Here is a 27,933-nt window from a genome sequence, read left to right as displayed (position 1 = left end):
CTAAATACAACTTGGAATCAAATACAAAAATCACAGAAGCATGCTCTCAGACAGTCACACTAGCAGATCTTTTGTACAAACTACGAACTGACACCTCATTTCAATTACCAATGTGAAAGACAAGACTGATGCTTTTTATTAAGATACAAATGTGAAGGAAACACTTTACCTGTCCTTGAGAATCAAAAAACTTGCTGATGGTATTCTTCAATTTGTTAAATAGCATTGGATAAAGTGCTGGACTCAACTCCAAACCCACCAGATCTTTAATATTAGTCCGTATTTGCAGTCCCACCTTCTCATGGTTACACACCATCAGAGTCAATAATCGATCTATGAATTTGCTAACGGGAGTCTCTGCGTTTCCCTCAGTGGATACCATAGATATCATGGAGCCCTTACGCTCATTGACTGGGCCCATGGGTGGACTGTAGGTTGCTAATCCTGCATTGCTGCGATGCTGCAGGCACACTCCTCCGAGGGCACAGAGGAATCCCGTCATGTTGATCCATTCCTGAAGAGAATCTGTGTCAGACAAGTCTATGGAGCCTCCCCCACTAACATGCGACATTCGCCTCTTCACAATTGTCTTATGAAGACTCTCAGTAACCTGAAAAAGAACAACTCGAGATGAAGTCTCTTCAATTAAGCAAAAATAACAGAGAGATCAGAATTTGAAAGCATTCCATATCGAATCCTGCCATTTAAAATTCCAGTCTCAACAATATTTTAAGATTTGCCTTTTGCATTTTATTTTGGCCGTAAAAGAAATCTATCCAGGGGAACTATTTTTGAAGAAGTTGAAAAAACAAGGCTAAAGGTGGCCCAAAGCGGGTTGTAACTCCCTGCTGAATACCAGGATAGAGCACATTTAAGTGATGACTGCCAGCAGCTTTTTGTTTCCCTTTAAAAAAAAAAAAAAAAACAACACAACCTTTCAGTGGAAAGGACTGCACAATTTCTCTGGTAGTATTCCAGAGTATTCTTTTCAGTTTATAAGTTTAGACTCCATCTGTCTTACAATTTAAGTAAAATTCTCTCATCAGTGGGCACAGAGGACTGATTTCTGGAATACTGTCATGGAACTTACATCCTTCTAGAGAACTAGCTGCCTAAGTTAAAGATAAATTCCTTAAAATACATAAATTTAAATATTTACTTTGAATTTCCAAGTGTTGAACCTATGGAAAAATCATAGTCACCTGCCCATCTTCCATTTTGGTCTTCGGATAGTTAAGGATTAGTTTTGTAGCTTGTTCCCATTTTGCATGTGTATCCTCCCAAGCCTAAAATAAGACATATCAAGATTTAACTTCAAAATTACTTGAAACAAGTCTTTTCTGTGTTCATAAAAACCAAACCATATCAACCAACAACAACAAAAAAACACAAAACCAACAGATACGTATATAAGTTTATAATAAAGTTTACCTCTGTGTTCCCTGCAGTTGGATGTTCAATACGTCTTAATAAAGCCATCACTCTTTTCTGAAGAGCTGCTCTCCCTACAAAGAACAGAATATTTATCAAACAGGTTTCTGAAAAGCGATCTGCATCAAATATGAGATCTTTGAAAGTAATTTTTAAATTAGCAAGAGGAACATAACCCCTTAAAGTGTTTCAAAAAAGGTTCTCCTTGTCACACTTTCACATCATCACAGACACCCAAATTCCCATTTTGTTCCAGCTATTTCAATGAAAGCAAGAGTTACACTTGAATCAAGAATCTTATTCAAAGAATTTCAATCCCAACAGTCTTATTACCCAGGGGCAAAGATATTGTTCAGATTCACCATTCCTACCTGTTGACATCATATTGCTAACAGATGCAAACTCCATGAAAGTGTTGTAGTTTGGCAAAAAATTATGAACTGAAACTTCATCTACTCCACATCTGATATCTGCTTCCTCACAGAGGTGACGGAAACAGGACATTGCAACAAGGACTGCCTCAATATCCGGACTCCACAAAAACATGTATAAGGCGACTTCCAATTTTGTTTGGGCCTGGCGACAAATAGGTGTTCCACTGCATCCTGCTGTACTTTCCTTGGGAAACAAAATTCCAAATTTGGTAATATTGCTTAGGAATATGACAGTTTTCCTATAATTTAACTTTATCCAAGATCCTTCTCAAATTTGCTTTTATTCCAGGAGAATAAACAGTCCTAACCGAGATCAGAACTCTATTGTACATGACACTGCATAAACAAAGAGGCAAGAAACTACCTTCATGACTACCTTCACATGCTTATGGAAGTCCCACTGACGCTAGAAAATTGTGTGCCAATAAACAATTTTTTTTGCTCACAGAAGATATTCAAAATATCATTTCACTTTTTCCTGCAGCTAAAGAGTAGATCAGAAAACCTTATCTGTCCAATGGCATACCTTACTGAAATGTTTGATATTTTGATTTTTTGCAGTACATTCCAACTGCACGCAATACTTCAAAGGGTGAGATTTCAGGTTTCTGTTACTCACCATGGAAGAATTTCCTTTCCCTTTCCTGAGGGTGGCTCCAGGAGCACAGCGCATCATCTCTTCATGGTCAAGAGACATCTGACTGGTTCCACCTCCAGAGACATCATACAGGAAGAGGAAGTGACAGGAAGTTCTGTCTGATTGCTATGAAAAAAAGAAAGAAAAATAATAAACCACCTTATCTTTTAAAACAATATGATTCAGGACATGGCTCTACCTTATCAAGGGGAAAAGCTCAGAATTTACAATGTATCTTTCACACTGGTGCTCTAAGAGGACCTCATAAATACACCCACATGAACAGTATCTTAGAATGATGCTTTCCCTTAAGAAAACAAAGTATTTTGAGAACCATCTTCAAAATGCATCACCTTGAAGCAAGCACATTATGCCTTCTCCTCCCTTCCTTGGGCCTGCCCTTGAAATCCCAAAAGGTTTCTTGGTTTTACTACACAGAACACATACCAACATAATTATAGTTTAAATGTAATTCAGTCTAAAGAAGCCAAGCTCAGCAGCACTATAATTCTCTATACACTTGATATTTTAACATAAAAAGTAAAAACCAAGAGCATGAAGCAGAGCTCTGGAAACAATTATCTTTTTCTTATGATGATATTAATAATCATCCTCTGAGCATTATGAAGGAAGAGATCTCTAACAACTAAGTTCTTCTCTACTGAAAGCAGGATTACAATCTTAAGCAACTCTGTGTCTCAAGGACAGCTGATTCCTACTTCAAGGCAAAATACAAACGTCTTCCCAAATTCATAAAAAGCCAGAATGCCCGTAGTCCTGAGCTGCAGTATGAGATATTTCACAAATGTACATTATGTTGAAGATAAAGAAAAAAGCCTACCACTCAGCATCAACACAAACTCAAAGCCTCCATCAGTAACAGCTACCAATGTCGAAAAGAGAAAGAAGATCATTTAAAGATAAAAATGCTCTTGGTACAATGGACATTTAAGCATGTCACATATCACACATGACATCTTCTCAAGTTAATACATCTACTTGCAAGCCAGACAGAAAAAAACAAACTCTTTATTTTCAGTAGTAGGCCTTCAATTAAAAAAGTCTGGTTTTAATTCTAGCAGGTACAGAGTTCAAAGTGTGTTCAGCTCGGAAGAAGTCTCTTAGTATTTGAAAGAAGCAAGTGAGTTCTAGGACAAGGCTGAACACAAGCTCAATGAAATGCATTTTCTCATAACCATCCTCCCCTCTCTCTCCTCTTGCAGACCATTTCCCCTGTATTAGGGAAATAAGTGCAGTGCATCACCTTCTCAGAAATAACTGAGGTTTTGGAAAACCATTTTCAGGGAAAGTAAAACAATCCATGTAGCTGAATTCTCACCCTAACTTCAGCTAAGGGTTCTAATCACAGATGCCTCACTGCATTGTCTCACAGATGACAGAAGACAAAGCATTTTTCTCTTGGCAGAAATCAGAAAACAGAAAGTGCAAGTGTAGCCACTAACACTCCTTCAATCATAAAAATAACCTAACAAAGGGAGTGACAAAACAGATATTTACGTACTTTATTTTTTAGAAGGAATTTATTCCTACAGATGAGAATCTCTCGCAGCCACTTGAGGATTTCTGTACTGCTGAGCATCTGATGACTGGTTAATTTCTTGCAGATATAAAAAAGCATTTGTGAACTGCAGCAAAATGAAATGAAGCATTAACTTTATCATCTAACAACAAAATATTTGAAAAAGTTATTGCTACATTTTACATAGAAATAGATGACTGGCATGAATATCCTACAGATGTGCTAACACCTTCTTTTAACTTGTATAATAGATATGATATAGGTGTGTACTTCAAATGACACAATCCCCTCTGACCCTTCCCACCGCCCAAATGGCCTCAGCAGTTCCCTAGAGGAAGTTAAGCAATCTGGGTACTTGCTAGAAGTCCACACTCCAGGGCCGTCGATTCAGAAGTCCTCCATTTATCCACAGAACAGATACAGCACAGACAGTGGCAGTACAAGTTTACCTACACTGCTCTGATAACGTGTCTCAACTCTGTTCTGGAAGGAACACATCTAGGGATGTTCCTCCTTCATATCCATTCAGGCCTCACACTCTCTGTTAAAACTGCCAAAGGGTCCAAATTAGTGTCAATTTTAAAGGGTTTCTCCCCCAGCCCGAACAGACCACAGATTCATTTCTACTACTAAATTACAGTAATGAGTTTGTTATCGCCCAGCTAGGTAGGACTCAGCCCCAGAACTATCCCATAATAAGCCCTCAGAGCCACCTCTAGCAGTCATGCAGGCCCATTTGTTGATGCTAGTGAAAGTGTACCACCTAGACTTCAGGCTTTCTTCCAAAACAACCTCCTGTACCAAACTGGAAGAGATCACCAAATTCTCTTCTGAGAAGAGAATGAGCTGAGTTGGCCGGCTCACGCAGTTCTTAGAACTCTGAGTTTACAGGCTCCTTAGTTTTTGGTTCAGCTCTTTTTTAACCGACTGTTTTGGAACTTTGTTTACCTTAGTATTCTCCAATAAATCAACTGCAACAGCTGCTGTGAAGTTATAAAAAGCAAGACAATTTACCAATAAAAATTCTTTAAACACACAAGAAAGACAAATGGAAACCACAGGTCAGGGTCAGCTACTACCTTCTTTAAATGAGGGTTTCAAAGTCAAGGTCAGTAAATGCACACTTCTAGATTTGCTTAGCATTATCCTCCCTCAGTCCACACAAATGCAACAGAATTCAAACAACAAACACTTGTATGCAGGAATAAAGCCTTTAACTTTTTCTATCAACAATCATTGCTACTCCTCAACAGCACGCTGAAGAGAACTGCTAAGAAAGCCTGCAAAACACTTGTGGATATTTTTGTTAGAATTCAAATTGCATAAGGCAGCTTTGTCATGAGAAAAAATGCTTTAACAGAGTGCCAATTCACGCTGATGTTACACAACTTTCTGAACTATTCACAGCTATTGCAAAAAAGAAGAGAAATCAAAACCCATTCCTCTTACTTACAAAAGTTAACTTACCTAATTTCCCAGAATGTTTCTATAGGTGCATCAGGATTCCATAAGTCAATGCTGTCTAACTGGTGAAGAACTAGCAAGGCCTAAATTCAAAACAAAACAGCATCTCACTTCAGATAAGTTTGTGTTTTAACATTTACTGCAGACATTTGTTCAAGCAGTCCTACATACATAAGCCTCTAATGGTGACTACAAGATTTCTTTAGTTAAAGCTCTTCTCCAAGGCCAGGAAAATACTTTCCTCTTTGTAACCATTCCCTGCACAACCAAAGGCTTTGACAGACAATGGTCTGAATCTATTGCTAAGTGCTTATTTGTGAACAATCACCAAAACGGAGACAAGCACCTATGAGCCCAATGGGGCTGTGCAGAGCACAACAGAGGAGCAGAGGAACTGTCAAACTCTGTTCCATCAATGCCAGGGCAGAACAAAATGTCTTAGGGGATGTAGGGCAGCCACCAACTGGCAACCCGAATGGCTGTGTTTTAAAACTTTCCCTCTAGGTCTCTCCTGTAAAACTCTTAATGCAGGAGACATTTAGCAAAAGACCAATAGAGACACATCTCTAAAACAACTGCATAGCTGATCAATACCTACCAGGGCTTCTAGAAAAGCCCCAGTTTGTCCAGCACAGCCTGTACGAACCATCTGGCATAGAGAACATTCACCTCTTACCTCCATGGCTTCTTGTGCTATATCTGGCATACTGGACTGTGGAACGAGTTGTACAAGGCCTGTAATTAATTCAGCAGTGCTGCCTTGTGTCTCAGGCCCTTGCTTCCTTGGATTCTAAACAGCGAAAATGAAAGCAAGTTTAAGAAGCAAAGCTTGTCAATGACTGACCATGCTACTGACTGATAAACAGTAATTTTTGTAACTAAACTAGTGGATTTCCACATCTTTAATAGCGCAGCAGCCATGACACCCCATATTATATCTCTGACATAATAGAAATCTATTTAAATTAAACAACAAACAGACCAGACAGAAGGAAAATGTTTAGCACACTGGTTAGATGCTCATACTACCCCTACTTTTGGCAGCACTGCATTCCCACGCCCTCCACGTGCAGACATTTGATCAATACTCAGTTTACTTCTGATATTTCAGATTTGATGTATGAGATTCAGTCACAGAGTAATACTATAAAGAACAGAACATTCATTCTGACATGAATTCACAAGGAAGCACTTTCAAACATAAGGCTTATTAAGTTACGGCTCTCTTTCACATCAGAGTGAATCTTTAGCAATTTTACATATCTATTTTAAAGAATGCTTGCCCTAATCCTCCTTTTACTCAACACCACGGACAACAGTAACTGAAAGCTGTAAGGAACTAAGAAAGCATCCATTTTTCTGGTCACTGAAACAAGGACTGTAATCCCTTCTTTCTCCCTTCAGTTACACAGCTGTATGTTCCCTTTCATTGTGTTCCCCTCTGGTTCTGTAAGATGCTTCATTTTTCTTGTTATCTTTTTGTTTTGACAGTTCAGATGAAAAGAATGAGCAGGGAAGTATCCTAGATGTCATGGGTATATTTCTAATTTTTATTCATTTAGGAACTTCAAAATGAAATTCTACTACTTGAATGAAATATTCAACATACTTACACACAGCAAAAGCTTTGGATCAGCATGGATCAGTTTTACCAAGGATAAGAGCAGGAACTTGTAGCTTTTGGTTTCCAAGTCAGTAGGCTTTTCTTTAAATTTAAGGCTTGTCATTTTCTCTTTAAACGTAAGACTCTGACAGGAGGAAAAAGCAGTTATAGTCAGCAAGGAACTATATGTAGAAGTTGCAACTAAACAACTTATGAAGCATTATTGTTTACATTATCTATGACTCATGAAAGAGTTAAAAAGTACATTCAATTCACTCAAGTACAGTTGCATGGACTTCTGCTTAAAAATTCCCCGTTAAATATGCATATGCTATCACTATTACATCTGTAAAGTTTACTTAATAAATATTTCAGTGAGCTGCAGGTGGACATAAGAAAAGCTCTGGATAAGACAAACTATACAAATGAAACGTGTAGAAGAAATAATAAAAATTTAGAGCTATTTCAGCTGTTCTGAGAGGAAAAAAAGATCACAAGTAAACCTGAATACATGAGAGGGTAGGGAATTTTTATTTTCCAAAGGCAACACGCACTATTTTGTCATAGTTACAGTCTGGATTAAGGCATTTTCATCTATGTGACGTCTGAAAAAAAGAGTGCCTTTCAGTTCTCAGAGCACATAGTGCATCTTTTCATTAAAAAATGCTAGTTCCATTTGAAAAACCAGGAATTGTCCCTGCACTCCTCAACACCCTCATCTGAAATGGAGGGCACTATAAAGTTTGTATCAGCAACTCATAAGGAATTCTGACTCCACTGTGAATGGCAGCACGTTCCAGCACTGCCATTCACAACAGAACCCAGCATGACCAACGCACCTCTCCACCAGTCACACAGTGCTGGCTGTGCAGTCAGTGCGTATGGATGTCACTCAACATAGGGATTTCCGAAACTGAGAACATGCTTCGACCCCACAGCACACACAACACTTCAGAGTGAACAATCTTGTTGCACAGCAAACTACTGCAGCACCTTCACCTTAAATATAATCTGGACAAATGCTGGTGTCTGTGAAAAACACTCATCTCTCTATGTGTATTAAAAAAAAAAAATACGAGATATATTGCATTAACTGGACCCCAGGATGCTCAAACATGGATTTTTATCTCTCTCCAGTAAACGTACAGAATTTATATTTTCATTAATTGTAAACTCCATCACCAGGGACTAAGCTAATATTTTTGCCTACTGCTACCAAAATAGTCGAGAGTAAACTGCACAAAAAAAGGCTGTGGATATTCAGCACAGGACAGAACACTTTAGAAACTCAGCTTTTTAATTATCTAATTTATTATTTGATAAAATCTCAAACAGTAACAAGCTTAGTGAAGACAAAAAACAAGTTTTAATTTTGAACGTAAAATAAACCAGCTCAAAATCATCCTCAAGTGAAGTAAAGTATATATACAATATTGTAGAATGCAATTCTTCCAGAAATGCTCAAAGCTCACACTACTTTGCTGGCCAGTGAATATATATGAAAATAGAATAAAATCTACCACACAAAGTATCTGATTAAGAAATTGATACTATGCTAGTAGAGCTAACTCATGCTGTGCAAAATCTTAGTTTGCTGCAGTAAGGGAGAACAGACACTTGGCAAAAGAAGCTGATCAGCTTCTATGAAGTGTCTATTTACTTCACACTGTCAAAGCTAAAGGCAGGGACACGACTGCTGTCTGCACAGGCATCAGGGGGATAAACACCAGTTTGAAGCTAGCAGACAACAGAGAACAACAACACATGGGGATAAAGTTACACATAAAGAAGTTTAGGCTGGAAATTAGAAAACAGTTCTAATCGCAGAGCTGGGAGATTCTGGAAGAGTGTTGTGATGGAAATGTAGAGGGCAGAAAGAACAGAACAGATCCAACAAAAAGCCTTTACCAATGCAACAAGTTTGTACAAGGGATGACATTGCAACTGCCAGCCCAGCAGAAGCAGTCTCCTCCAGTCCTGTGCTCCACGCAAAGCCACCTTTTGTGTCCGAGTGAAGTGATGTGACTGCAGCAGTAACTATGCACAGAAAAGTCAGGGCAACGAAAGGCTTTTCTGCGGTAGTTACGATGGGTCATACTTACAGCAACAGAGGCCCACTGCCATGCAAAACAGTGACTGGTTGGCATCTGACCATGAGCGACAGCAGCCAATAAGAATAGAAAATAAGAAGCAGAAGACAAAGCACCACCAATCAATGTCAGAGTTGACACTACAACACCCCTGCTATTTTCTCAACAGATGAACATACACATGTAAAAAGCAAGTTAAACAAGTTATAGCTTTCAACTAAAGGCATTTTGACTGTTTTTCTTTCATACGACAAGCCCAACGGTAGTATTTTCATGCATAATTTTAGCTCTTCTAAAAACAAACATCCAACACACTGTGACAATACAGAACATCAGTGAGCTAACGTGACACATCCAGAGCCCTACACAGAAAGATCAGAAGGAAATGTGGTTGCGTGTGAACTTACTGAATAAATCTGGACGAACCACAAATCTGAATTTACTCAAAATTTCTACGACAACCGAGAATACTGACTTCATTTCACAATGGTTGAAAGATCTTTATCATTGATGCTGTCACCAAGACCAGTCAACTTGCTATCAGAAAGCAAGCAAGACAAATAAAAGGAGGTAATAGTGTAATAATCGTGCTAATCATGGTAAAAGCATTCCGGTTTTCAGAAATTAACCTCACATACAGAATGCTTCCATTTTTCAGATTAAACAGAACTGGATATATTATCTAGCTATTCACACAGCAAGAACACGTAAAATGAATGGTTAGCCACGGAGGACAGTTACTTCTATGTTGCCAGTTTAAAAGCAGCACAAAAAAAAACCTGGAGAAGCATGTGTCACTACAGCATAGGAACAGCTAGTCAATACACCATAACCTGGAAAGTTTACAGAGCATGTATGGCTCTCTGTTGCTTTTTGGATTGTAATGTTCTTCCCCCCTCTGCTTTCCAGTCTAAGGTTAACGAATAAAAAGCCAACATGGAATGGAGAGATGGGAAAAGCGATAGGTTTGTTTTACCAACTTGTTGACAGGTCTTACCGGAGTCATGCGAATTGCTGGATGTGCCCCACAGCCCTGAATCGCTTTGTGAAGTGTCTCACTAAACATGCTGCGAAGCTCCACGGAATGGCAGTACACAGCATCGATCCTGGGCCACCAGTCCAATGCAGACTAGGAGGAAAATGCAGAAGTGCTCAGCAGGTGCGCCATAACATGACTTATGTCATGGTTTACATATGATTCTGGGATTTATTCCACAATTCTTAGACCTCTAAAAGTTACAAAAGGTTTAATATAACAAATGAGTGTTTTGCACACTATTACAGATATTCCATTTCAGTCTTAAATGAATTGTAACTGAAGCAACAACTCAAAGTTAGCTGCTTACTACTGAACAACAAACTGAAAATCTGGGAAACCAGAGTGGATTTCAGGATACAGGGAGCTTAATAATACTATGAACACAACACGTGCTCAACTCATTCTGATACACTACGCAAAGTAGAAAAATGATGCTCTAAGCACTTGATAATATCTAAAAAGCTGTATTATTCAACATATTAATCGTAAGTAAAACAGCATTAATTTGAAAGTGTACAAATACCATAGCAATATAATTTATTCAAAATTACTTCCTTATTTTTCCTCTGGATACACCACATCCACTGTAGCACATTCTTCTCTATTTCTCAAAACGCCTCATAGTTTTTTTAAGCAGTGCTCTCATTATCATGCTGGGACACACGAACTCGAGTGACACCACGTCGTCAGGAGGGCGGCTGCTCAGCACTGCCTGGTTCCATTTTCACACTGACCAGGAAAACCTCTCAAATGGAGAACCCAGCCAGCAGACAGCGTGAAATAACATTTGCACACGCTTGGCTATTAACAAGCAACTCCTGCGGCACGGATTTAAGCTGAAGCAGCTACGGATCTGAACAGAAGCCACAGATAGCTGGGCTGATTAAATATTTTCAGAACTTACATTTGTGATTATTCGGTGGAGTGAATTTACTAGTACATAATGAAATGTTGATGGGGAACTCTGTGCCAAGCAGATCTGCAATGAAAATAATACATAAAAGCCACATTTTTTCTCTGACACCTTTCATTCCACACTGAAAAACATACTGGAGCCTTTTAATTAAATTGACAAAATTGTCAAATGTAAAGACATGAGAATAAGGAACTCTAACAGGCTAAGAAAAGACTTATAAAAACACAAAGTAATGTATCACTAAGGGACACTTACACAGCTGAAATTATTTACCAACTCCCAGCTGCTGTTGGCACATCTTTGATAATTTACAAGTCACTGACAGTATGCAGAATGACTTACCAGAACGTTGTGCTCTCACCTTAAAGTGCTGGTTATTATGCGGGTTTATGCGGAAGCATGAAACTAAGCAGTCAATCATAAGGTCTACATCTGCATTCTGATTGCTTCTTGAAAAAGGTTTGCTCGGATTAAACAGCAAATTCTATATACATTTTTTTTTGTTAAAGAAAGAAGAAAAAAAGAGAGACACCAAGATTATTCTTGTCTATTTTCAATACATCACATGGGGGGAAAAAAAGGAGCATGTATTCTACTCTAAAAATTCCGCTTTTTTTCAAACAGTATCTACTGTTGTGACATGGCACCTTGGGGAAGCACTGAAGTAGTCAGTAAATTACCCAGGTGTCATGGCTTCACCCGTGAGGCACTAAATAAAGAAAAGAATGCAAAACTTCCGGAGGAAGAAAGCAGGGTATTAACAAAAAAAAATAAGGGAGTGAAATTAAGAATTGCAACAACTCAATCAAATGCTGCAATTTAAAAAAAGAAAAAAAAACATTCCATTAAAGAACACCATGGCACTCATTTAAGGGGAAGTTTGCAAATTTCTTCATTGCAATTAGGAAACATAGTTTTACCTTAAGATCTACTACCATGGACTGCACTAGTAGGAAAATGACAGAATTATCCTCCCAGTTGATATAGGTAGACGCTTTGCACAGTTTAACACAAGCAATAGCAGCACTTTCAGTCAGCTGTCTGCTCCCACTGTGGCCTGCAAGTGCTTTCCTGAGATTGTCCAGGAACAGTTTCTGCAGAATTCAAGTGGGTAACAGTTATCATCAGAGCTTTGGTAATCTGTGATCAGAGTTTTCAGAAACTTAAGTATTAAAAAATATAATGTTGCATTTCCTGAATAGAAGTCACAAATACTGGGGCTGCAAAAAACCAACTTGATGCAGTATTTTTGAGAAGCATTATCTGTATTACACATTCATTTTGGATCATTGAGGGCAATCAGAATGCAATAAAATCAGATGCTGGTTCACTCACAATAAGAATGTTTGCAATCACACCAAATTCTCCTTCAGCAGGTATTGCAATTTCAGAGCACACATTACACACACTGAACAAACTCAGACCGGTTCGACACAGAGCAGCTAGAAGAAATGCTAGCTGTGTGGTGGAAACAAGGGCGTTGCAACACTGGGATTCAAATCTCTAAGGAAACATGCAAGTTCTGAAATAACATTATTTAGGACATACGAGCTGCATGAATTATTGACAATGAAAGAACGTATGCCAGTTGAGAACAAAAAGGGTGCAGAAATTTACATATGGAATTTTAATACACTTGAGGTATAAAAGACGTAATAAAATATAGAATAAGCAAAGACAAGCATCACCTAGAACTCAGAACTAAGATAATTTTCTTTTCTTACCTTGTTCATCTTAGTTTCCTCTACCACATCCTTTGCTATATCTTGAATTATCTCTGGACACAGGACCAGGAGTATGATTTGTAGTGGCCACACTGCTGCTTTACGTTTTGTGCTCTCTGCAAAGCCATCCACTAAGTCAAACAACTTCTCTGCACAATCTGCATGAAATGCAACCTCAAGTTCAATACTGCTTTTAATTATGAAAAGACAGGAGTAAGAGAGCAATGATATCTCTGCCTACACAGAAAAAAAGTCCTGCTTTGCACATCACAAACATGCTACCCAAGATAAAAGTGGAGAGAACCATTTAAAGCCCTGGCTTATCTGAAAATATTAATTTCTATCCTTTTGGATTAAAGATAAATAGAGCTGATGTTTTCCAACAAGTTTTTTTTTGTGTATCAAGAACAAAAATACACATCTGAAGAGTTTGCATCTCTGGGGGTCTATTTCTTTGTGTTCTGAATCACAAAACAAATCCCTTTAAAAGTTGAGACAGGAAAGAGAGCAGAAACACATTCTTGCCTGCCCTGTAAAAGACTGACCGAAATTTGTTCTGACGTGTAGGATGGACAAGAAGAAAAAAAAAAAAAAAAAAAAGACACAAAATGAATGTGGGGATGCCTTGTGGGAAAACAGAACCAACTAAGAATATCCACAAACCCCCCATGATTTAATAGGAAAAAGTTAAAACCAACTTTAGAACAATGTGTCATTTGTTATGTCTCACCGGCCATATCAGTCTGTGGAGTCTGATACAGCTTTGTGAATTCATCAGGATAGTTTTCCACCCAGTTCCAAAATGCCTGCAAGTAACACAGAACATCTTTACGTTCCTGAGCTTAAAAAACATAGTTTTTGAAATTACATATTTAAATAAATATTTCGGTGTTAACTTTTAACAACTCGGCATTTCTTGCAGGACACAAAGGGAAACACCAGTGCATATTTTACAATAAAATTCTGAATTGCACATATTTTTAAGTTACAGAAAAACAGCAAATAAGCGATGAAACAGAAAATTAATAATACTTGCCTTTTCAAGACTGTTGATAACAGCTAACTGAGCTACTTTCTTAAGGGCTTTAAACTTGAATACAGTCTCTGTAAAGGTAAAACATCTCTGCATTAAAGAGAAGCTTAGTTCCAAAAAGCAGCAAATAAAGTTTATAAAAAATGTGTGAGGTGCAAAGCCTCACTTTTGAAGCCTTTAGAAAGTAAGGACTTTCTGATACTTTAAAGGTACTCGCATACCTGTAAGCACTTTGTAAAAACGCACAGGATATTTGGATTAAAGAAGAAAAAGCTGAACATATCAATACCACTGTGTCATCTCTAACAACACATGCTCATATATAAATATTTCAGACAGGTTCCCATCATACCTTGCAAGAGTCGTTTTAGCTTGGAACAATCCACACTGATGTACTGTAGAAGCTCAATGTCGTGAACATCAGCATTATCTTCTGAACAAACAGTCAGCTCCTGCAATCTAAAAATATGCAAAGTAAATTAACTTCTCCTTCAGATGATCAGACAGGTATGTGCACACACCCACGATTCTATACATGTGCAGAGCAGCAGAATAATAAATGATCTCCACATCTAATATGATCCTCTCAGATAAACTTATCCAGGTTTAGAAATAAAAGGTAGACTTTGCAAAATTAAGAGTTACAATCAAGTCCTGTTTAATCCTCATACTGAGAATAGATCCAAAAACACCAGTGGTAAGTCTCACGAGACACCAGTATCAGCTGGTGACAGCCTGTTTACAGCCAAGATTTGCCTGAAGACTTCTGCTATCTCCCCTCTTGTAGCTCTAACCTTGAAATCTTTTCATCCAAATTATTCACTTGGAGTCATGACACCTTCAGACTACTGTTCCTTAGCAGCAAGTCTTGCCCCAGCTAATTTCTCTACAGTAAAACAATGACTGATGCCACTTGATAGCACAGAAGGGAGCTACAATCACACTCAGTAAGCTGAAGGAGGTCCTTGTTACTTGGTGCAAAAGAACAGGATGAAGTTTAATCATACCGTTCTACATCCAATGGCACCTTTTCAGTTTTGTACTGGATAATTTACTAAGCATCTCAACAGATACCAGGCCACTAATAACTAAATCATATGTTCTCACAAACTAAAGATTGCCATGTCTAGTTCCAAAACTACAGATGTGTTTTTGACAAGGAATGCAATTTCTAGTACTGCACACAAAAGCAGCTCTTCATTTCTTCAACACCAGGGAAACTTAACAGCCCACGCTGGGAATGGGAAGGTCCCCACTGCACTGCTTTTCATGCCAAAAATCCCCCAGCTGCTGTGCAAGGCCTAGAAATATTCCTAAACAGGAAGCACAGGTCAAAAGATCAGCAATGCTAACTGTCGGCAAGCTGACCCCTGTGGAGATCAGCAACAATTGGTCAAGTATTTAACTATTTCTGTGCAAGTCATCCTGAAGAGAAAAACAGGTCAGGGGACAAAGGCACTACAGTACGGTCAAACTGATGCTAGGAAGGATTTCAGAGCTTGAGAAGTCAGCCATGTTACACACACGTGAATAAGGATTCACAAATTAAACCCAAAGACTGTCAGTCTTAGCTGAAAAATATGTCCTATAAAAGGAGCGGATATTCAACTTTAGGCTACAAAATACATTTCTCTCAGTCATCACTGTTTCATTTTACAGTAAAGTTTAACTTGGACTTACAAAAGCAGGTAAAAAAGAGCAATAAACACAACTCAAGTATTATGCTGACAGCAACCCAGAACAGATATGGAACAGGTACCTTTTCTAACCCTAAAGTCAAGTAAAACTTTGACAGGCAGAGGAAATTTCTCTAAATACCACTTAAGCAGTAAAAGTTTTTCAAAAATGAAGGACTGCAGCTCACGAATGATCTTCTAGGCACCATTCTCAGGTGTTCTAATGCAGTGGCTGAGTCAAGCTACTAAAACACGTACCTGGTGGAAATGCGGCTGAACACAGCATTGAAGTTATTGCAGCTAAGAGAAAAAAGAACCCCAGAGGCAGAATTGCGCAGTTCAGCTGCATGCTGGTTCCCTTCACGGTAAGTGTGGATGAAGTGGCAGATTTCTGGCAGCAACTGTTTTACCAGCATAGTCTCGTCCAGTCGCATCGTGTCCTTCGGTTGCTAAAATTAAACATTTGGCACTTCATGATATTCAATTTTCTAGGTTCGAAGGCAAAGAATGGAGCATCTGCCACTAGTAGCACTGGACCTGAATCTGGATTTCAAGTTCCACTTGCATGCTACCACTGACCACATGGTAAGCTATGCAGAAAAGGATTCTTCCCGTTTGAACAACAATCTGCACCATTCAAACCACGTTACAGTTCTGAATTAGTCTCCAAAATATGTAGGACGTGAAGTTGACCAATGCCAGCAAGCAAAACACCAAGTTCGTTTCTGAAGTAAAATATATTACCTGAGTAATGTTCTCTGCCAACTTATGTCAAGCACTGTCTTGGCTTAGAATAGTGGCACGAAGGGCACAGACTCACCCGTACCTCTCCTTTGGTTAGTATTCTGACCCCTATACTTCAAACAGCAAATCTTTTTTTAAATGAACTGAAAAAGAGGTGCTTCTCTGTTCCTCTTCCCTGGAATGGCTCTATGAGAGTCAAAAAATGTCTCAACTTTCCTGTAAAAGAAAATTTCAATTTTTGCCAGTTTGTACAGTATGAGACATAAGGAAACTATTTGCTGAAGAATTTGAAGTGAAACTTTGCTCTAGTAAGAACAAGTTTTAACAGAAGGGTCAGCATTAAAGCTTTCTAAAATTCTACCAATGAATTTACCATAGGGAATTGGGAAGTTTCAGAGACTCCCACTTTGTTGACCTGAGCTCTGTTGCCATGAGAACTTGATGAAACATTGAGCAAGAACAGTGAGCAAGAAATAAGTCTGAAGATATCACAGAACACAACGCTCTTTGTATAGAACTTTGGCTCAGTCTTACTGTACATATATGGGCTCAATTTGCTCTCCTTTGAATGGACAAAGGGAGAAGCATCCAGCATAATTTTAGGCTGTTGAAGTATCATCATGTATCAGGAAAAAAAACAACACTGATGTTTCAAGCAAAATGTGTAAAAGAAAATTTTAAAGAAATTAAATTTCAGAAATTAAACAGGTTTTGGGAGGGGGTCTCCTTTGATTCTCCATATGAAAGATGGAAAATGAACCAAAGGAGGTATTTACTTTAGCTTTTGCAGCCATACTTTATTATGCAAAATGCATTTACCTGGGTCTTCTGTGAATTCTGATGAACTCACAAATACTGAGACTGTTTTACTACTGTAAGATACAGTGCTTGACAAACCTAGTCACCTTATAAAAAGCTTTCAGAAACAGAGAAACAGCAAGAAGCTTGGGTGATTTCATGATATTCAACCAGGAGCACAGCTTTAAAAAGGAATTTCATTGTCTTTCTTATTAAAGGAATAAACCACAGATTTGCAAATTTTGTTCACAGTGAAATTTGGCTCTGGAATTACAAAGTTTAGCACAGTAAGCTGTACAACCATCAACATCCCAAAGGTAACAGCAAACTGCCTTTCAGCACAGCTCTGACTGGAAGCCTCAGGACGGGACTCCCAGTGGAAGTTTGAACAGAGTTAACTAATGTAAACTAGGAAGCACCTGCAAAAGTAAGTTTTAGAGTAGCGATAGCAAAGTTTCTACTGTAAATGCAATTACACAAAACTGAAATAAAATTACTTTACCATTTACAAATGAAACTCACAAGAGACTTTAAGTGGAATATGCCACATGCATTCAAAGTTTACAGCAATCTAGCTAAGCCAGATAACCAAGTCTAATTCTTTACCTGAGTGCTCCTTCTTACCCCAGCTCACATCTGCCTCACAGAATACAGATGTCTGAAATTTTCTAACAAATTATTACATGAAACTCATTATTTATAACTCCAGACAATCAGCTGAGCACTGAAAAGGCCAAGTTCATCGGTTTGCCTGAATCTATATAGATGGAAAAATACTTCTAATCACTATTACTAAAGTCACTATCATTAATTCTAGGCAGGAAAACACAGCCCAGAAATACTTAATTTATCAATTATGTAAATAACGTTCATATATGTAAAATTCTGCTCTTTTTAAAATAGCATTACTACTACTTTGCTCCAAATGAGCTAAGTTTTATGTTTTGTACCAGTAATAACTGACAGACAGGCATTTGACTTATTCTCTTAACTCATTTGATACCATGCTCATGCAAGCATACTCACCCCTGCTAGACATTTTTCCAGTGTATCCAAGATAATCAGTTGAGATAGATATAAGTTCTTTTCAGCAGTTTCTCCAAATATTCTCTGGAAGAAGAAAGGATAGGATCTGAGTGGCACAAATTTGACTTGTAACACATTAAAGTAATGCTGCAGAGTTGCACAGAAAATTATGGCTCCTTTACTGCTCTAAAGTTAAGTTCAGAAACATAGCTAGTCCAAAAAAAGAATTAAAACCCTGTTGCTGAAGAAATATCTCAGTACTGCCTGCAGGGCCAAATCCAACAAGGAACAAGCAGCTACTGCAGAATAGGAGTGGAGGTGCACTGCAGCCCCCTGCCTTCATCAGACCGGTAAACTATTCAGAAATGAAGGTTACAGCTTTTCAGAAACTATTTTGGTACCAATTACTGCTGACTCTTTTCCAATTATGTATTTCATTGCCAACATCTCACTTAACAGAAATGATGTTGCAACAAATCTATACCTACAAGCTTATTCAAGTGCTGCTAAATTTATCACAGACCACAGCAAGAAACATGAGACTCTCCAAAAGGATGCCACACTTCAGAAACAGGATGGAGGTAGAGATCCATCCAGCACTTAAGCTATCACCCAATTGTTTTGCTGGTACTGGCTGGTTCCAACAATACAAAGACAGCTAAACAACACAGAAAAGATTTAGCCAGAACTGTATCAGTACTGCTGCCTGAGTCCACAGCCAACTTACAGCTGTCCAAAGAAGGTTCCTCTCAAACATCTCACACTGCTCAAGAGGTTGGCTCAAAACTAATTGCAACTTTTGGCAGAGTGCAAACCCTTTTTCTTAATACCTTCACAAATAATGCTGATTTGCACAGTAACTTACTCCACTGAATAGAGGAAAAAAAAACAGTTCTGTTCCTCAGTGAAAAGCAAACATAGATTTTTTAATTAACATTTTTAGCTCTGCTGCATTCTTCATCTAAAAAGGCTGCAAGCACTGCTCCCCCAGCCACCTGCAGCACCTTTCCAGGCAACAGAAAGCATCATCCTCATCTGCCAACAAGTGGTGCAGCTTGCACAGCCAGTACCTCAACACTGCTCAGAGGCCCAGATGACTGCTCCCTTGGCTGCCTACAACCCTCCCAGCTACAGACCCCTTCCCATGAATAACAAAGGATTTCCCTTAACCACCATCCTCCCTTAACTTCTCTGCTGCCACAGCCATCTCCCCATCTTGATTTGTAAAACAGTGCTGTTGGTGAATGTGATCATATAGAAAGAAAATATGTAGGAGTAAAAAGCGACCAACATTGACTGAGCTTCAGTGTCTCTTTGCAGACATTGTGCAATGTGAATAATTAAAAACCATATTGAGAATCATCCAGCAATCTAAAATGAGAGAACTCACCATGTTATTAACATTTTTTAAGATATTAGTGAGACCACTGATGACCAGAGAGAACTTGTACTTGGAAATGTTGATGAGACACTCCTTGTTGTGCTCTGTGCTGACTTTGGTGTGGGTATTCTGCTGGCTGGCCTTTATGGGAAGCTACAAAGAGAGATAAGTCGTGTGAGCTTTCTTGCAGTGAAATTTTCATTACTAGAGATGAATTAAATAAGACACCAGGAACAACCTTGAAACACATTCTATAAGACAGCAACAAACAAATGGATTATTTCACTTTCTCTTGCTACTAGAGATGTCTTCACAGCAGTAATACCAGCAAGCTGAAACAAGAGGAGATGAAGGCAAAGGTGCACGGGGGGTGCGAACTTGAAGGAGACCAGGGCAGTTCTGAGTAACCCCTGCCTGGAACTCAGGGCTGCCCAGGAGGAGCCTCCAATGTGAGCCTCAGCCACAGGCGTGCCTCAAGGACCGGGAGCCCCACGTCAGCCCCTTCAACACCCCGCACTGACAACTCGACTGAAGTGCAGCTTTTCCAGAATTATAAGATTCAGAGTGACTGAAAAAAAAAACCTGAGAGCATCCCTCATGCCATACCCAAATTTCTCCAGGGTCACCAAGCAGCCACTCCCCAAGCACGCAGCCACTGCCCTCTGCTTCTCCAAGTCAGTCAGTTTCAAAACATCACACAGCAACGTGAAAAGCAGTAAGTTGTAAAAATTCATTTTAATGAGGATTTTTACAAAGTAACCAAAAAGGGAACCAAAAAAGTAATCGGTATTGCTGTCCCTTTCCATAGATCACGTGTGTCACGCGTATTTCTAAGTGTGACTCAGGAACTCCCCATCCACAGAAACTTGAATCAAATGCCACTGCTAGATTTAATTCCGGCCAGAGCTCTCAGTATGGACATGTTCTGAAAGACCAATAGCTCGAAATGAATGCCACAACCTTTTTTGCATGAACTGTAACGAAGAGTCCAAAACTTGAAATATTTTTTGACAAGTTCTGATCTCGTCACTAAACACAACCAATTTACACCCACATCTCCCATCTGTAGGGAAACAGACCTCTGTAGCACACTATCTAGCTTTCATGCCCAAGAGCAATTTCCTCTCCACACACATTGCAGGTTACTCCGAGTCCAAAGCACTGGTTTTTTGGGTACCGCCGTTCCAATCCAAAGGCGACCGCAGCGCCGCATCCCAGCAGCAGGCACAGCGAATGCCATCAGGGCCAGCAGACGCGCGCAGGCCGGTCCTGGAGGAACGCCTTCCTCAGCTCGGCGGCTCCGGGATCCCCAAGCGCTCGGCAGCATCGCCGCCCTACGGCGCGGCCGCTCTCACAGCGCGGCGCTTTGAAGCGGCGCGGCGCGATTCAGCGCTCATTTCAGAGCTTGAAAAGGCGCATCAAAGCATTTCTGACTCAGGCTTTGTTTTCATTGCTAGATGTTATTTTTACAATGTATTTTCGGAAGTCGTTAGCGGAAGATAGACACATTTAATTAAAAATTTCAGCGTTACTCGTACTTTTATCAGAATTCTGAAGTCTGTGCTGACAACGGCAGAAAGGCTCAATACCACGAGCGACAGAACGCTCAGAAGTGCCTCTCCAAGTGTCAGACCCAGCTCCTGTGCTGCCATGCAATGGAAACATTGCGTTACACGCTTCTGGAGCTTCCTGCCACAACAGCCACTGCAGCAAGGTCACCTAGAAGTAAAGCTGCTTTTTATACTGCCTTCTGAAAAAGGAAGCTACATTAAAAGGAAATATTAGCACTGAATTTTTTTTAGATTCCTCAGCTATTTCCTTCGTGCTTTCTGACAAGCCGGAGCACTCTGCACCCAGATGAAACGCAGTGCTGAGCGACCAACTAGAAACTGCTCAGCCTCTCCACCAAAATCCAATCCAAACCTTACAAAAAAAGTTGAATCTTTACTTTAAGTTTTATTTTAGGAAAAATACAGACCGAAAATGGATTACCTGCACAGCCTTTGTTTGAGTCAGAAAATAAAGCACGAGACTGCTGCATAACAGGAGTTTCCAAGCATGAACACAGGCATCACGTTGAACTCGTCGCAGGTGGGGACAGGGATGGTCACTGTGCTCTCATCCAACTGCTCTCACCAGCAAAGTAGGAAGCAATGGTCAGCAGCCTCGTGAAGCACACTGGGACGCACAGCCCACGCAGAGGTGTGCTGTGATAAACCTCCCTCCCTCTTACCATTTGGACTAAGCCAGGTTTAGGTGTCAAACCATCTAAAAAGGACAGGGAACAATGGCATTTTGGTCCACAATTGGCTTTCCTTCTTGAAGCTGGCAAAGAAAAAAAAATGCACAGACTGAATCTGGAATATTTCCAGCTATCATGTTCTAAATATTTTAAGATGAGCTGAAACAGAATCTTGCTGCCACAGCTGAGGAAAAGCCATTAAATACTGAGCCTGACATTTGCAGTAAGAATACAAGCCCCTGTGCATCCTGAATCCAGGACAGCAGTAATCTTGTGTTCCAAATACTGCTGACACTAGAAAAGCCAATCGGGAGCAAATAACAAACATAACATCCTGAACAAAAGCCTCCACTGTCATTCTTAACAGCATAAAAATATACCTACATCTTCCATTTCAAACAGTTTATTGGAACTTTTTCATTAGGCTGTAATACACAGCTGTATCACAGACTGAAAATACACACAGCACCACTACTTCCTCAGCATCACCAGTTAAGGATCAACAGGCATCTCCCTCTGAAACTATAAGCACGCACTGCACCACCTTCTGACAGCCTTAATTCAGTGGAAGTGCCTCATAACGCAGCCTTCTAAAGAACAGGGAACTTTGAAAATAGATTATAGACATTGCCCTTAAAAAAAAAAATAGTAACAAAATTACGCTTTCAAACAGTTACCTAAAGGTCGGCACCATCAACAAACGCCTATTTCCCTACTTCAACAAGGAATGATCATCAAACCATCCTGCTGCTTTTCATCAGCTGATGAATGGACTCAGTAACACCTGCTGCCCGTGGACAATTCCTGTGTCTGTTCTGCAGGTCACTCTGCACACAGAACAGCAGCTCTGTAGCAATACTTTACATACACTGGTTCGGAAAGTAAGACCAAAGCTGCTTCAGGTTGATGTTAGGGAGACATATGGAAATAGCACCTCTGTGCTCCAGCCCAGAAGCCTGCTTTGCTTCTCAGCTCCTCTGAAATTTTTTTTCAGACTAGTTGCACAAAAAAAAAATTCACCTTCTGCATAGCCTGGTCCTCCTTGCAGCAAAGGACTGTGCTGTGCCTGAGCACCAGAGCCATCGGAACTTACACAAAGTACTTTGGAATTCCTTAAAATACAAATTTATCACTACTAGTGGTTTCTTAACAAGCTCAGACGAAAAAGAATGATGAACACAAAGCCAGTGCTTGCAGCGAGCACCTCTTTGGGTCTGCAATCCTGTACAGATGCCAAATGCCACAGAGAGAAGCAACAGGAGGAGGGAAGATCTGCTTTAACACAATGCCTTGTAATGAAAGTTAGGGGAACATTCCTAATGGCATTCAGTTTTTATACAAGCTTTCTTAACTGAAAGTAATCATATCTCAAACTACTCATGGGGAGACTAAACGAAAACCTAAACCGTAAGGGGCTTCTTCCGTTACAGTATGTCATAATGGTTTAAGTTGCCACATGTTTATACTGGATTAATATTTTCATTCTATCTGACAGTCTTTAAAACAGCCTAGATTTAACTGGGTTAGGCACTGAGGTTTCTTTGCTAAGTGTAGAAGAGCCATTTCTGTGATTTCACCACTGCATCAGCCTTCCCATGACTTCAGTTGTAACACATTAAAAAACACTATAAAATTGCAGTACATAAAACTGAACGCGAACACTTCCAAAGGAGAAAAGGGACCGTTTTATTTTGCAAATTCCTGGATACGTCTGAAATAAGAGAACTTCACTAAAACACAGCCCAGCCTCTTGGTGCTACAGCACTCTAATTCCATCCAGACCACTGAAAGTTTTGAAAAATGTATTCATAACTACTATATATGAACACCTTAAGTGATTCTGAATGCAACGTACAAGAAATGGGCTCTAATCTCACATGTACAGTCAATTGCTTCTTTCTGCACCAGCTGAAACCTTCAAGCAGTCTTCAAGGGTGGCTCAACACAGTGCTGCAGCAGCTGAAGTGTCAGAATTGAGCGCAGATGGGCAAAACTGGCACTAGCTTGGAAAAATGCATTCAGTCAGTCAGCCCTCGGTTAATTCATAAAACTGTGCTTGCCATTCATTTCAGGCCCAGAGAATCACGCACACAAAAGCAGATTTTGGTTAAAGCATCGCTTATAACAATAAACAAGAGTAGACAAGAACAAACTGGTTCGCACTGATTTTGGTTGTTCTCAGTACGATTAGCATTCTCTCAGTTTGTTGTTCATCTGCCTTAAAATGAATGAAAAGATTGTCTGTAAGTTTTGGTGAGAGATGGATACATTTTCTTCCTCTGTGAAAGAAGGAATAAACCTTGAAAACATTCGTCCTCTCCCCCGCAGAAAACAAAACAGAACAACTCTCAACTCAAAACAAACACAACTCCCCTTCCCCACTCAAATTGGACGATAACATCAGACGGCATCCTGGCTCCCTCAATGCTGAATCAAAAGGTCCTGCATGCAGCAGGGCAGACACAGAATGCAAAGGCTCAAAAATGCATCATCATCACTAAAACGACACGCGCTATATTCAGCACATTTTGATTAACTACAGACTCAATTTTCAAATGAGTGACCAAAGACATAACAAGTCGATAGCTTAACAAGCACATGGTTACCCAGTAATGACACAGAGGTAAGCAGCTACAAGAAGCATGGAAGTACCACCATTGACTCAGAATTCACTTAGCAGCAGAAAGCTGCCCTTTGAGGATTCTTTTGAGAACAGACACCTTTCCACCCTGAAGATCACTGCCAGGCGAGGCAGAGGAAACTACACGTTAAAAGGAAACCAAATTGAGACCCCTGAGCTGAGATTAATGAATGTGAAAACTTCTGATTAAAAGTAGGCATTAATATCTCATGCTTGTCTCACTGCTTCATTCCCAGTTGACACAGCACTAAAAAAAAAAAATTGCACTGGTTAAAGAGAAGCACTCAATAAACTGATTAAAATATTGCAAATAGAGCCCACCATCAATACCAACAACCTCTACAGTCAAAACTGCATTCGATGTAGACTGTCCCTGCAACTCCAATATTATGGCATCTCAAAAACCAGAGCAGCTTCCTTCCTGTCAGGAGAGGATTCCTCCCACATACCTTTCTGCAATTATTCCATAAAATGTGCAGAAAAATACTTCTGTTTAAAAAGCTCAAGTTCTTAACTCTTAACAGATGTTGGCAAGCCCGGTTCCACAATATACATAACAAAGCAAACGACAAAGCCTTGGGTCTTTTAACACCAGTACACAAAAACATATTCTAGCAATACTGGGAAAATAATCAGTACCGTGCCTTTAAAGCCTATGGAGAAAATGATCTATGATTCAAGATAAGGCGGTGTGTGGGGGGATACATTGGCCAAGCAACTACTGTGCCTAAAACATACATAAAAAATCTGTATCATTTTAAAGTCAATAGGCAAAACTTTTTTTCCTTAAATAAATTTCATTCAGAGCAGTTTTGACATAAATGTAAAACAGAGCAGCTTACTTCCACGCAGCTCAGCTGCCATCTCCCTGCAGGTTGTCCAAAGCCAAGAGTCACCATCAGGGACACATGGCTCAGGCAGGTGAACAAAACCCAGGACTCGGAACCAGCCCCGTGCTTTGGCCCAGCGCTGGGCTGAGCCCTCAGAGAAATGCCTTTGGCGCCACGAGGGACGCGCTCACGGCACAGCCAAATGAGACACAACAGAAACCGACCACTCAGACTCAACCCAGCTCCCACTTACGCGTCAGGAAAGCATCCTGGGAGTAAAAACGCCAAGCTTAAGCAGCAGGCTTAGCCTCGCTGGGAAGTCACGCCACCTAATCCCAGTAAGCGGTTTCTTCGTGTGGATCACAGACACAAAGTCCAAGGCCCACAAATCTCTCCTTCTTCCATTCAGAAAACCCTTCTCCCAGCTGCCAGCACTGGCTTTCATAAACAGAAGCAAATATCCGTCACTGCTGCAGCTTGAGGAGCCGCTCCGTCCCGCAGAACAGCTAGCTCCCAGCACCGGGGGTGAAATTTCACACCAACATTCACCATTAAGCGACAGGGAAGAAGGCAGAATTGCCTGAGCAGCTCTCCAGCCATTCTCCTTACGCTCGTTTTTGAGGCTTTACTCCTTTCTGGCGAGCAAGAAGGCGGAAAACTCAGAATCCCCGATGACATCCACAAAAGACGAGCTCGTTTCTGGGAGCGGTGAGAGCGGAGCCGAGGCAGAAGCGGGCACCTCGGCCCCGCCGGCTCTCCGCGGGCAGCGGCTGAGGCTGCCCCAGGCCGAGGCCAGGCCCGGAGCACCGCTCGGCTCCCGGCACGGCTCCACCCGGCCCCGCGGACCCGCACCAGGGGCGCCGGGCCGCGCTCCATCGCCGCCGGGAGAGCCGGGGCCGAGCAGAAGGGCCTCGGCGGCGGGCAGCGCTCCCCCCAGCCGCCCCCCGCCCCGGGCCCGAGGCCCTCCCCCGCCGTTCTTACACTCCAGGCCCCCCGACTCCCGCGCCGCCGCCCCCCGGGCCGCCCCCTCTACCTGCTCGTCGAAGCGGTTCACCACGGCCTGCACCCACTCCACCGGCTTGTGGGCCGCCATGTCCCCCCGCCCGCCCGGCCGCGGCGGGGGGCGGATCCCCGCGGGGGGGGGGGGGGCGGCGGCGACAGAGCAGCGGAGCGAGGGGAGCTCCGCGTATCCCTGACGCTCCTGGACCCTCAGCTCCCCACAGCCATCAGCGCGCAGGGCCCGCCATGACACCACACCGGAAGCGGGAGCCCGGGCCGCCCCCGCCCGCCCGAGCGGCAGCGCCTCGGCCGCCGCGCCAGGGGGAGCGCCGAGACACGGCGGCGGCGGGCGGCGCCTGCGCGGCCCCGGAACCTCCGCGCCTGCGCCCAGAGCGCGCCTGCGCTGTGCATCGGGCCGGCAGAGAGCTGAGGGCGGGGCGGTGGCGGCCGCGCCCTCAGCGTGGTGCGGACGGGCTGTGCGGCTCGGTGCTTCTGCTCGGCTGTTAGGTGCGGGCTGGAGCGCGTAGCTGGCAGTGTTCTGAAGAGCGAAGAAAGGTTCTTTAGAGAATCAGCTGATCTCGGAGTGACGGCTCCAGGCATGGCACCATCCCTCGCTGCACACGCTGTCATTGCGCGCCGCTCGCTCCCGGCGGTTCCGCGGCGGCACTCAGTGCCGGATCTGGCGGCACAAATAAATCACTAACTGAGGTGGGACCTCCCGAGTGAGAGTTAAAATGGGCCAACGTGTAGAGAAGAACCGAGGAGTGAACGTGCTGAAAAATGAAAACTGAAATCTAGGTGCTGAAGCAAAGAAGCGTCTTATTTTCCATTTGGCCAAAGCGGAAGAAAATCTCAAAACAGGTTTTCAAAACCAACAAACGGCACAAAGCGAGGCGGGGGGCGGAGAGGCTCCGAGCCGGGCTGCCTCACCCCCAGGCACGGGGCCGCCTTCACCGACGGGTCCTGCATCGCGCACTGCCGCGTGCCACAAAGCGCGCGATTGATTCCTTTGCATCAGACTGCATCACAGCCGTCAGCACCGGCATATCCCAAAAAGATGTTTAAAACTAAAGGTTGAATTATGTTCTAGAAAATACTTTTGCTGTATTTGTTATATATATTTATATCCAAAACAAACCGACGTGACATGTGTGCATCCTTGCTGAGTATCAAAGTGTCCCATAGCAATGAGCAAGGAATGACATTCACCTGAGGCAACTCAGCCACAATCTTCATAGGGATCTCTGCACCCTGCCGAAATCAAAATAAGAAGAACTAATCAGAGGGGAGGGGGGCAGAAAGGTTTCAGCTGACTGATACTCGTGAAAAACATATCTTGAAAAGACAAAAAAAATCAGGGGTGATAAGATTATATGAGATGGAGGCATCTTGGGAACTTTCGACTTCAGTAGAAAAAGACTTCTTCCCCTCAGAATCAACTAAACCAAACAAACAGTGCTTCTTCCTGTTTCTCAGGGTGTTTTTCCCAAAGCAAATCTGTTCCCTAAAAGCAAACACGACTTGTTGCAGGCTTCCCAGATCTTAGGGGGAGGGGTGTTTCAGAGGCTGGCTGGTGATGCTGGAAATCCTCAGTGCTTCCCTCAAACTCTTTGGAAATTTCCAGCCAGTATTTGGTCACAATCGCTCTTCCACAGTGTTCAGCTTCCTTTTATTTTTTTTTTCCT

At 41.4% G+C, this 27,933-nt stretch overlaps 1 protein-coding gene across 3 annotated transcripts in view; it reads right to left on the bottom strand.

Annotated features, from left to right (window-relative positions):
• NF1 (neurofibromin 1) overlaps window positions 1-26,409 on the bottom strand; it is an 81,128-nt gene extending 54,719 nt beyond the window's left edge. For all 3 annotated transcript variants that reach the window (XM_052688439.1, XM_052688443.1, XM_052688442.1), the window contains exons 1-21: window positions 26,283-26,409; window positions 19,546-19,689; window positions 18,156-18,239; window positions 15,846-16,036; window positions 14,264-14,370; window positions 13,915-13,982; window positions 13,609-13,684; window positions 12,879-13,036; window positions 12,075-12,248; window positions 11,516-11,638; window positions 11,143-11,217; window positions 10,197-10,328; window positions 7,120-7,254; window positions 6,183-6,296; window positions 5,510-5,589; window positions 4,025-4,148; window positions 2,485-2,628; window positions 1,803-2,049; window positions 1,432-1,505; window positions 1,203-1,286; window positions 170-610 (exon numbers count right to left, since the gene is read on the bottom strand). In XM_052688439.1, coding sequence (XP_052544399.1) covers window positions 170-610; window positions 1,203-1,286; window positions 1,432-1,505; window positions 1,803-2,049; window positions 2,485-2,628; window positions 4,025-4,148; window positions 5,510-5,589; window positions 6,183-6,296; window positions 7,120-7,254; window positions 10,197-10,328; window positions 11,143-11,217; window positions 11,516-11,638; window positions 12,075-12,248; window positions 12,879-13,036; window positions 13,609-13,684; window positions 13,915-13,982; window positions 14,264-14,370; window positions 15,846-16,036; window positions 18,156-18,239; window positions 19,546-19,689; window positions 26,283-26,342 — 2,835 coding nt within the window. In that variant the 5' untranslated portion in view covers window positions 26,343-26,409. The remainder of the gene's footprint in view (window positions 1-169; window positions 611-1,202; window positions 1,287-1,431; window positions 1,506-1,802; window positions 2,050-2,484; window positions 2,629-4,024; window positions 4,149-5,509; window positions 5,590-6,182; window positions 6,297-7,119; window positions 7,255-10,196; window positions 10,329-11,142; window positions 11,218-11,515; window positions 11,639-12,074; window positions 12,249-12,878; window positions 13,037-13,608; window positions 13,685-13,914; window positions 13,983-14,263; window positions 14,371-15,845; window positions 16,037-18,155; window positions 18,240-19,545; window positions 19,690-26,282) is intronic.
• Window positions 26,410-27,933: the final 1,524 nt, after the last annotated feature.

The sequence above is a fragment of the Tympanuchus pallidicinctus genome, unplaced genomic scaffold (assembly GCF_026119805.1).
Source record: "Tympanuchus pallidicinctus isolate F22 unplaced genomic scaffold, pur_lepc_1.0 scaffold24, whole genome shotgun sequence".
NCBI lineage: Eukaryota > Metazoa > Chordata > Aves > Galliformes > Phasianidae > Tympanuchus > Tympanuchus pallidicinctus.
The sequence above is the reverse complement of the archived record's forward strand: the minus strand, read 5'-3'. Positions and strand labels throughout refer to the sequence as shown.